The following is an 11,620-nucleotide window of genomic DNA, read 5'->3' as shown; positions in this document are numbered from 1 at the left end:
TTCATCGCAGCTGTACATAAGATTAATATTTTATTGGTTACAAATATTTAATATAATATCATTTTATTCATTCTTTGTGGGATTGAATTGGACTTAATATATTTCTATATTATATATAACTTGTCACCGTACGTTTGCGAGCGAAAATACCGCAAAAATGATCTGATCAGCTAATTTTGAATTTATCTAAAACCCATATAATTTACTCAAAAATCTAAAATAAGTGAAGCTAGTTGAAGGAGGTTAAGTTTTTCAAATTTAAACGAGATTACCATGAATTTAAATGGAAAAAAAAAAGTTTTATTGTGATTTTAATTATATTAATTCAAATAATAAATAAAATGATAAAATTACCATATTTCAATATTATGTCATCTCCACGACTACCTTGGGAACAAAGTCCAATCCAAATGAGTTCAGGCATGATATATCTTGGTGAACCAATTCAGAAGCAGTCATCATGGTTACCTATACGTACCTATTTCTTGGGGAAATGAGGGAACTTTAGGCGAGGCCTTCACCAGCACCATTACGAGTATAGAGAACCATGAACAACTTTTCGTTACCAAAAACATTAATGGATAGAAGGCCTTAACTGGCCGTTCACTCCACCTCTTGACAACAGTTGAGGAAGCAGTGAGCCAAGGTAATAACATTCTTCTGAATCAATATATATAATATTTGAGCTACACAATTAATTGATATGCCTCCATTTATCCGACTATATCTATTATCTATTATCTATTATCTATTTCTATTACATATATAAATATGTGAGTTTGATTTGTGAATTTACATAGCTACCCTTCATTACTAATTACTACATAATTAATATGTTTTTTTAATTATTTTTGTGAATTTACATGGCTACCCTTCATTACTATTTATTACATAATTAATATATTTTTTAAATTATTTATTTATGTGACTATTCAATTAACTAATCTATTCTATTACATATATAAATATGTGAGTTTGATTTGTGAATTTACATAGCTACCCTTCATTACTAATTACTACATAATTAATATGTTTTTTAATTATTTATTTATTTGACTATTCAATTAACTAATCTATTACATATATAAATATGTGAGTTTGATTTGTGAATTTACATAGTTATCCTTCATTACTAATTACTACATAATTAATATGTTTTTTAATTATTTGTGAATTTACATTGCTACCCTTCATTACTAAATATTACATAATTAATATATTTTTTATTGATTTGTGAATTCACATAGCTACCCTTCATTACTAATTACTACATAATTAATATATTTTTTAATTATTTGTGAATTTACATAGCTACCCTTCATTACTAATTATTACATAATTAATATATTTTTTAAATTATTTATTTATGTGACTATTCAATTAACTAATCTATTCTATTACATATATAAATATGTCAGTTTGATTTGTGAATTTACGTAGCTACCCTTCATTATTAATTACTACATAATTAATATGTTTTTTAATTATTTATTTATTTGACTATTCAATTAACTAATTAACTAATTTAATAAATATATGTGTTTGATTTGTGAATTTACATGACTATCCTTCATTACTACATAATTAATTTGTTTTTTAAATTATTTATTTATGTGATTATTCAATTAATCTATTATCTATTACTTATATATTATATTATTATTATTATTATTATTATTATTATTATTATTATTATTATTATTATTATTATTATTTCATATATAAATATGTGAGTTTGATTTGTAAATTTACATAGCTACCATTCATTACTAATTACTACAATAATATATTTTTAATTATTTATTTATGTGACTATTAAATTAACTAATTAACTAATTTAATAAATATATGAGTTTGATTTCTGAATTTGCATGACTACCATTTATATAATTAATATGTTTTTTAAATTATTTATTATTTATGTGATTATTCAATTAACTAATTTATTTATCACAATGTGAAAAAATTAATCTATTATTTTAATTATTTTTGTGAATTTACATAGCTACCCTTCATTACTAATTATTACATTATTAATATATTTTTAAATTATTTATTTATGTGAATATTTGTTGGGAAATTTAGTTTCGACATTTGTCAAAACAAAGAAGAACTACTTTAGCATTCACAGAAGAAGCTAAACCATTTACGGACACTAAACTGGAAATGTAAAAATCAGTTTACCTCGGAAAAAGTTAATTCGGTTTACCTCGCTAAACTGAACTCTTCAGTCTTCTATTCCTAAACTGATTGACACAAGTTCGAAACCAGTTTACATCGCTAAACTGAACTTATCAGAAAACCAGTTTACATCGCTAAACTGAACTTATCAGAAAACCAGTCTACATCGCTAAGGATAAGCTCGTCCGTACTCTGACAACTCTGCAATGTAATGCCGCGATATCAAAAAGTATGTCGGCGTCAGAAACGGTTATTGACAGCGACAAAACCAACGGGAATATTTTTGAATACCATCTGAAGATCTCTCTCTCGTAAATATGACCGTTGCAGACCAAAGGGTATAAATAAGGATCTCGATCAAAGTTCAAAAACAACGAAGTGCTGATATATCTGTTATTGCTCAAGAAATTCGAAAAGCTTCTCACATTCAAGATTTGATCGAGAAAACTCGAAAGCACAAACATTCAAGGAATTATTCAGACCATTGAAGGGTCAATCTTTGTGTTGAAAAGATTTTGAGTTGTATTCATTTCAGTTGCGATATCAGTCTAGGACTGTAATCAAGTGATATACTAGGAGTTCTTGTTTAGGCAGTGTTTAAGTCCTAAACTAGATTGGGTTTGTGCAAATTCCTTGTATAAATCAAAGTCTTCTAGTGAATCCTTCCAAATCGGAAGAAGGGGTGACGTAGGAGTGTTTGAAATCTGCGAACATCCATAAACAAGCGTGTGTGCTATTTCAGTTTACCTCTCAATTAGTTATCTACCTCTAAACCGAATTACCCAAGTGTTTTATACTATAACTTGGCATCTTTCCGCACAATTTTCTGTTTTCCAAACTACATTGGACATTAAGATTAGCACTGAACTCATCCTTAAATCGATAGAGTTCCATTTTCTCTTAGCAAAATCCCTTGAAAGTATATTCACCCCCCCTCTAGACTTTCAACCGATCCTAACAAGTGGTATCAGAGACAGGTTGCTATCTTACTCTTAAAACACTTACTCAAACAATGACTTCCTTCAGCAAAATTCCTATGTTCTCAAAGGAAGATTTCGATGATTGGAAAATACGCATGCAAGAACACTTATCAGCACTAGATGATGACATGTGGTTTGTCATTACTGACGGACCTCTTGAAATCACAAAGGTCAATACTGCTATAGCCCTCTCGGGAGGTGGTCCTCAATACGTTGAGAAACCAAGAATGGAGTGGACTGCCGAAGACAAAAAGAAGGCAAACTTGGACAATGTGGCTAAGTATATCTTGTACAAAATTCTTGACAAGAACACCTTTAGCAAATTAAAACATGCAAAATTGGAAAGGAGATCTGGGAGAAACTGATCTAACTTTGCGAAGGAAATGAACAAACCAAGGAAAATAAGCTGTCTGTAGCTACTCAAAAATTTGATAACATCAAAATGAGACCAGGAGAATCGATGACAGAGTTTGACGAGAGAGTAAGCAACGTTATCATTGAGCTCAACGGACTGGATAAAACATATCCTAATAGAGAAGTTATCCTCAAAGTAATCCGAGGACTCCCTAAGGAATGGGACGTAAAAACAATGGCAATGAGAGAATCAAAAGACTTGAACAAATTAGAACTGCATGACCTATTTGCATATCTAAAAGCATATGAGTTTGAGTTGCAAACTCGAGAGGAAGATCAGTCTACCTCACAGCTGACCAAAGCGTTGACTGCAGTAAAAATCGAGTCACCAACCAAACTGGAAAAGACAGCAGAACAATTAAGCAGTGATACCATGTCTCTGTTTGTGAAGAAGTTTGGAAAATTCATCAGAAGAAATCAAGAAGGATCATACAGGAGAAACTTTCAAAAGAAAGAGCCAGTTGAAGAGCCAAGAAGCTGTTTCAACTATGGAAAAACGGGACACTTCATTGCCGATTGTCCTAAACCAAAGAATCATGACAAAAGGAAGAATTCAAGGAATGATAGACATACCTCAAAACAGAAGCATGAGGCATTGGTTGCAAAGGACAGCAAAACCAAATGGGCTAAATCAGATAGTGACTCAGAAGAGTCAAATGGCTCTTCTAGCTCAAGTGATGATGAAGAGGAAGTCAAATGCCTTATGGCAAATGATCATGAATTACCATCTACCAGTGAACAGGTATTTGATTTTGGTTCCAAGGAATTTACCAGAGAAGAACTAATCAAAGCTCTTCATGATATGGCAAATGAATATCATCAACTGTCCTTAGCATTCGATGAAGTTCGAGCCAAGCAAAAGGATCTGCAAGACAAATCAACTGAACTTTCCTTTGAACAATCAGTTGAGATAAGCTGTCTTGAGACAGAGATTGCTGTGCTCCGAACAGAGAATGAACAGCTCAAGATTGAAATCAGAAATCTTACGAATGAAAAGCATAACACAGATGAAATCATAAGATCATGGAATAAATCTCCGTACTTGTTGACAGAGATGAGTGATTCACAAAGACCACTCCACGACAAAATCGGTCTGGGATTTGGTAAAGCAGTGGAAACTGGTGAATCAAGTAATCTACCCAAACTGAACATGTGCAAAGGAAAATACATTAACTTTGTGCGAGCAGTTAGGGAACACGAAGATGAAAAGCCTGTTCTAATGACTTGGCAACAAATAGAGCAGATGAACAGAAAACGATTTGGTGTCGGTTTCAACCCTCATGAAACTAAGGTTGGGATTGCTAAAAGTCCCAAACAGACTAATGCATATCAACCTAATGTTATGAGAAGAAATGAAAACCAACACCATAATCAACATCCAGTTCAGAAGCGATATAGAAATATCAAGGACATTGGAAAAGGCAAGCAACATACAATCTCACAAGCACACTACACTCCACAATCTAGAGCATCTAACTTAGTACGTACCTACAGGAACACAGAAACTGGTAAACTAGTTAAAGTATTCCAGGTTTGGGTTCCTAAATGATTAATCCCTCGTGGACCCAAATAGATATGGGTACCAAAAATTATTTAACTTTGTGAATGCAGGAAGCAGGAAGTAAAGAAAAAGAAGAAGAATCTTGGTATCTAGACAGTGGATGCTCAAGACACATGACTGGAAATGCTAAACTATTATGCGAACTGATTGAATTCGATGGACCAATAATCACCTTTGGTGACAACTCAAAGGGTAAGACCGTGGGTAAGGGTAAGATTATCCACGACAACATTATAATCCAAGACGTTCTATTGGTTGAAACTCTCAAATATAACTTACTCAGCATTAGTCAAATGTGTGACTACGGGCATTTTGTTGAATTTCACAAGCTAAACTGCATTATTAAAGATGCATCTGGTGACATTATCTTGACAGGAAACCGACATGGAAATACGTACAAAGTATGCTGGAACATTCAGTCGAGCAAACCAGTTTTTCTCGTAGCATCAAATACCAAGCGCAGCTGGATTTGGCACAAGCGACTGAACCATCTTAACTTCAAAACTATTGCCAGTCTGAGTAAGCTACAGTTAGTAACAGGGCTGCCTAAAATTGATTTTTCAAAAGACAAGGTTTTCTCTGCTTGTCAATTTGGGAAGCAAGTTAGGTCTTCTTTTAAAAATAAGGGTTATAACTCATCTTCCCGATGCGTGGAATTGTTGCATATGGACTTGTTTGGTCCAATCCCAGTAACAAGCATAGGGGGAATGAGGTATACTCTTGTCATCATTGATGATTACTCACGATTTACGTGGGTTATCTTTCTAAAAACAAAAGACCGAACTGCTTCTCATCTTATAAAAATCTTTAAGAGACTTTTTAACGAAAAATCAAGTAAGATTGACAGAATCAGGAGTGATAGAGGAACTGAATTTGTCAATCATACTTTATCTTCGTTTTTAGAGCATTATGGGATCAAACATGAACTCTCAGCAGCTATAACACCACAACAAAATGGTGTTGCAGAAAGGAGAAATCGTACTCTTAAAGAAGCTGTGAGAACCATGTTAGTTGACTCCAAGATTTCTCAAAAATTTTGGGAAGAAGCTGTGAACACCGCTTGCTATACTCAGAACAGATCAATGATATGCAAGAAAATTTTCAAAACTCCATATGAGATCTGGAATGGCAGACAACCTAATTTATCATACTTTAAGATCTTCGGAAGCAAATGTTTCATTCATAACAATGGTAAAAGTCATCTGAGTGCATTTGATGCAAAATCAGATGAAGGCATTTTCTTGGGATATTCTTCAATCAGTAAAGCTTATAGGGTCTTCAACAAAAGAACTCTAAATGTTGAAGAATCCATTCAAGTCATTTTCGATGAAGATCTTACCCCTGATATTGGAACTAATGTTCATCAATTATCAGATCTATTTCAGGAAATACAACTAGACAACACTAATCAGGATGAAAGTGAAGAAGAAGCTTCACCACCTTCAAGAACCCTTCAGTCTCCTGAACCAGAACTAGTAGAATAAGCAGTTGGGGACTCTAATCTTGATAAAACAGATGATACTCATCAAACTCACACAGTTGGGGATAATGAAGGACAACATCATGGGAACACAGAGCTTGATCACAACAACATGACTGATCAAAATCCACAAACGCAAGTGATCAGTGGAAATCAGTTTAATACTCAACTGAAATGGTCCACAAAATATCCACTCAGCTCTGTTATTGGAAATCCTATAGCACCTCTAAGTGCTCGAGGACAGATGGTTAAGGAACTTCTTCACGCAACCTTTATTTCTCAAGAAGAACCTAAGAAAATTGAAGAAGCCCTGGCTGACAGCTGTTGGATAGATGCAATGCAAGAAGAGCTAAATCAGTTTACTAAAAATGCAGTCTGAGATTTAGTTCCAAGACCAACACATCAGTCAGTCATTGGCACTCGGTGGGTCTTCATAAACAAACTCAATGAAGAAGGAACAGTGATTAGAAACAAAGAAAGACTAGTTGCTAAAGGATATAGACAAGAAGAAGGAATTGACTATGATGAAACTTATGCACCAGTAGCTAGACTAGAAGCTATAAGAATATTCCTTGCATATGCATCATTGAAAAACTTCAAAGTTTTTCAGATGGATGTTAAGAGTGCATTTTTGAATGGGAAGCTTCAAGAAGAAGTGTTTGTTGAACAACCACCAGGATTCAAAAATCATCAATTCCCAGATCATGTGTACCATTTAAATAAAGCTCTTTATGGACTGAAACAGGCTCCAAGAGCTTGGTATGACACTCTAACCCAATTTTTTCTTGAACACGAATTTACTATAGAAACTGTTGACAAAACCTGTTGGAAAACCGTGTTCTTGGATCTGTCAGATCTGATACCCGGTGCAGCGGAAGTTTAAAATTTTTATATGGAACGATTCCATATCATGAGTATCAAAACTTTACGATTAAATTGTGCATGTAAAAATTAAATCACAATTAAATTTTTACCTTGAATCTCGAAACGAGATTATGGACACCAACAGATAACTCTGCTCTTGTTGTATATCCCAGGAACTGATGGACGAACAATTCTTCAATCAGGTCCACGAACAGAATTCGAATCCCTCTGATAGATTGCACTAGAAAATCTATCAGAAGTTTTTACGAAGAGAATTAACGAATTTGATCCGTTAAATCAGACTGCAGATTTCGAAAATTGCAGACTGAATTTTCGAGACAGAGTAGGGAGAGGGGCGGCCGAAAAAACCCTAGGGAGACTCTCTCTAGGTTTTCGAAATTATGAGACTGTGTTCTCTAATTTCTGTATTGCAATAACTTATTTATACTCTGGGCTGCTAACAGCTTAGGGCCCATTAGTCATAAGTTCAAGCCTGACAAGCAAAGCACGCATGTTCAGAAATTAATATAAAATTCATCGTGACTCCGATTGATAAACTGATTTCACCAATGTGCACAGAAACCTTTTCTGCACCTTTTAAAGTCAAGATAAATTTTCTGAATCCGAATTCAGTGATTTCCAAAAATGTCCATCCCTATGTCATTTTAGGAAATCCTACTCCTATACTCTCAAATAAGAAGTCCTACTTCTTTGATCATTAAATTTAACTCTTTAAATTTAACTATCTCAACGGGGATTAGAAAACCATTACTTGTGTGACCCTCAATGGTTCAGGGATACAGCTAGCTGTGGGCTCACAACTCCTTGTGACTCGGAATAACGATTTCCGACTTACCCAACGAATCATGGTAAGAGCGTCTAGCAACATCGCCCCATGATTCCCTAGGTATCACTGATAGTGCCTACAAGAACCAGTAGATTTTGGTTAGCGTACAATACGGTCCCTTCATCCATATATCCCGATCGAATCAACAACCATTGGTATATCGAGAGTCGTTCGAGATTCGATAACTATGCAATGCATCTTGAAGATCAAATAGTGACATCGCATGTGATACTAAGAAACCATTTCTTAAATCACATCAAGTACTCTGGCCAGAGATTTGTCACACTAATATCTCCTCAGATCGCATAGGATATCCACGCTCGCAAGCATGTGGTGAATCCTTGACAACAAAGCATTGACTCCTATATGTGTCGTGACTGCACCCAATCTCGACACCTTATGACCCCAAGAGAGTCGGTAAACGAGTCAAAGTACAATACTAGCATATAGAGTCTCCATGATGTTTCAAGTAGTAAGGACTAATGATGTACAACCAAAACCGCGGACTTTATCCACTCGATAAGTGATAACCACTTGGAAAGTCCGGATATGGTAGTTCGATCATTCATCATATAAATATCCATTTGCATGCTTTGAACATCTCTATGTTCCATACCAATGAAACGTGGTACTAGGCATCGCAAATGCTAGTCTCAAACTCGAGCGATCCTTATCCTCATTTTCGGATGGCTCAATCGACTAGGAACTGTTTAGAATATACAGTGATTATAAGATATGTTTCATGATAGTCATCCCAATGTACTATCACATCTTACATGCACTCTAGTATATTCAAGGTCTTTATCTAAGTATCAATTGTATATCACAATATAACAATATAAAGAAAGATAAAGTAAATGCCATGATAAAAGTGTAAATTACATTAAACAAAAGATTGTTTTACATAGAGTCATAAAAGCCCTTAGCCACAAGTTGGCTAATCGGGCACCCACTCTTTCAAAACCTTGTTCAAATTCACAAAAGGAGATCATACCTTACTTGTTCAAATCTACGTTGATGATATTATCTTTGGGTCAACTAACCCCAAATTATGCACTAGATTTTCAAAGTTAATGCAGGAAAAATTTGAGATGAGCATGATGGGTGAACTGAATTTCTTTCTTGGATTGCAAGTTTGACAAATGAGAATGGTACATTTATAAGCCAAACTAAATATACCAAAGAACTTATCAAAAAGTTTGGCATGGAAAATTGCACAGTAGCAACAACTCCCATGGGTGCTTCAACTAAACTTGACAAAGACGAAGGGGGAATATCAGTTGATGCCACTATGTATCGAGGTCTAATAGGGTCTTTACTCTATTTAACAGCCAGTAGACCTGACATTGTTTTCGCAGTATGCTTATGTGAAAGGTTTCAATCAAACCCCAAGCAATCCCACTTCATAGCTGGAAAAAGGATACTAAGGTATCTAAAGGGAACTCAAAATGTTGGCCTATGGTATGCTAAGCACAACTCCTTCAACTTAGTTGGGTATTCAGATGTTGATTATGCTGGATGTAAACTAGATCGAAAAAGTACTAGTGGATCGTGTCAATTCCTTGGGGATAGACTGATCTCATGGTTTAGCAAGAAACAGACATCCATTGCTACATCCACAACAGAAGCTGAATACTTAGCTGCAGGAAGTTGCTGTGCTCAACTGCTCTGGATCCAACAACAATTGAGAGATTATGGGATTGAAGAACAAGACTCTCCAATTTTCTGTGATAACACCAGCACAATTGCAATCACTTACAACCCCATTCTTCATTCAAGAACAAAGCATATCGAAGTCAGGAATCACTTCATCCGAGACCATGCACTAAAGAAGAATATTCGACTGGAATATATTTCAGAACAACAGACAGCGGACATATTCACCAAACCACTTCCAGAGTCTAAGTTTTCTTACTTTCGAAACATTTTAGGACTCATTAATTTAGATTAAATTAATTTTTCTTATGAAACTTGCCAACGTGGTTTTAATTTGCTCTAAACTGAATTTTCCGCTTGGTACTTAAATTGTTCTTTGTCTCTGCTCTTTTAGATTTCGTATGCATAAACTTAGGGGGAACTATTTCTTGTAGATCATGACAAATAAATAAATAATGCACAAAAGCAGTTAAAATATTAAATATTTTTATTTATTTAGTAAACATGGTTTACAATATCTATTTCAAACTCTACAGCCATTTTCAGAAAGCGAAGATGCTTCTCCAGCGGGCCATCTTCTACCTCCTCCAGGCCGTGAAAAAGGGTCACCAACTTTAACTCCTTCTTCAAGAGAAGGAGACTTATGCCCTCTCGGCTGAGGACATAGGCAGTGTCGTTCACTCCAAGCACTTGCTTGTACTTGTCCAAGCAGCGAAGCTCCTTGGAACTAAGAGCCCCTGGGCCCCTGAACTGCATTCGGACCAACTTTGCCCGAAGACGTTCAAGCTTCCCTTCAATGAAATCCTCATGAGCAGCTTTCCAATCTTCCATTTTTCTATACTCTTACTCTTCTACTTACTCCTTTATATAGACTGATATGCACGGATAATGAAGAGTCCCTCGCTTTTATTATTTATTAAATGTTGAGTATGTTAAAAGTCTCTTGCGTAAAAATAGACACTGTTTATGAAAAATATCTCTGAAATTTGATTGCCTATAATCATTACCTGATAACATAGTTTCTCGTGCCCTTTTACTAGATCAGTTTACACTTACTTGTTATAATCAGTTTAGGTAAAATTAGTCTAGGTAAAGTCAGTTCAGATAAAATCAGTCTAGACTAAATCAGTTCATAGACAAAATAGTTTCAAGAACAATTCGGTAGTCAAAATAATTCAGTCCATTCTCAACTCTCTTTAATTAAAAGACTGAAAATTACAATCACTCATTATTTATCTCTCTCATCTTTAAAAATACTTCATAGCTCCAGTTTGACACCCATGCTCGAAGAGGCGCAACAGTAGGATCATTTAGCTCATCCGAGGCTATGCGAACTAATGTGATGTACTCCTTGCTAAGCATTCTAAAGAGAACATTTTTGTCCTTAAAAATATCTCTAAGTGCAGAAGTATCCAGTGCCATCATGTAGTACATAGCTCGTTGAGATATCTTCTCAGCATCTTTGAACTTTCTCGAAGGAAGTTGAGCATGATAGTACATATGGAGTTCTTCGATCTTTAACCAGACTTTCATCACCTTCTCATAAACTCGGGCTTCAATCTTCTCCTTCTCTGCCTCGAAATAGTTAACTCGACATGCTTCACATGCTATATATGGACTTGAACCAAAACCAAACA

At 34.8% G+C, this 11,620-nt stretch overlaps 1 protein-coding gene across 1 annotated transcript; it reads left to right on the top strand.

Annotated features, from left to right (window-relative positions):
* Positions 1-9,561: 9,561 nt before the first annotated feature.
* On the top strand, positions 9,562-10,278 carry LOC140888696 (secreted RxLR effector protein 161-like). Its single transcript, XM_073296394.1, has one exon. The coding sequence runs from the start codon at positions 9,562-9,564 to the stop codon at positions 10,276-10,278; it is 717 nt and encodes a 238-aa protein (XP_073152495.1).
* Positions 10,279-11,620: the final 1,342 nt, after the last annotated feature.

The sequence above is a fragment of the Henckelia pumila genome, chromosome 3 (genome assembly GCF_033568475.1).
Source record: "Henckelia pumila isolate YLH828 chromosome 3, ASM3356847v2, whole genome shotgun sequence".
NCBI lineage: Eukaryota > Viridiplantae > Streptophyta > Magnoliopsida > Lamiales > Gesneriaceae > Henckelia > Henckelia pumila.
The sequence above is the reverse complement of the archived record's forward strand: the minus strand, read 5'-3'. Positions and strand labels throughout refer to the sequence as shown.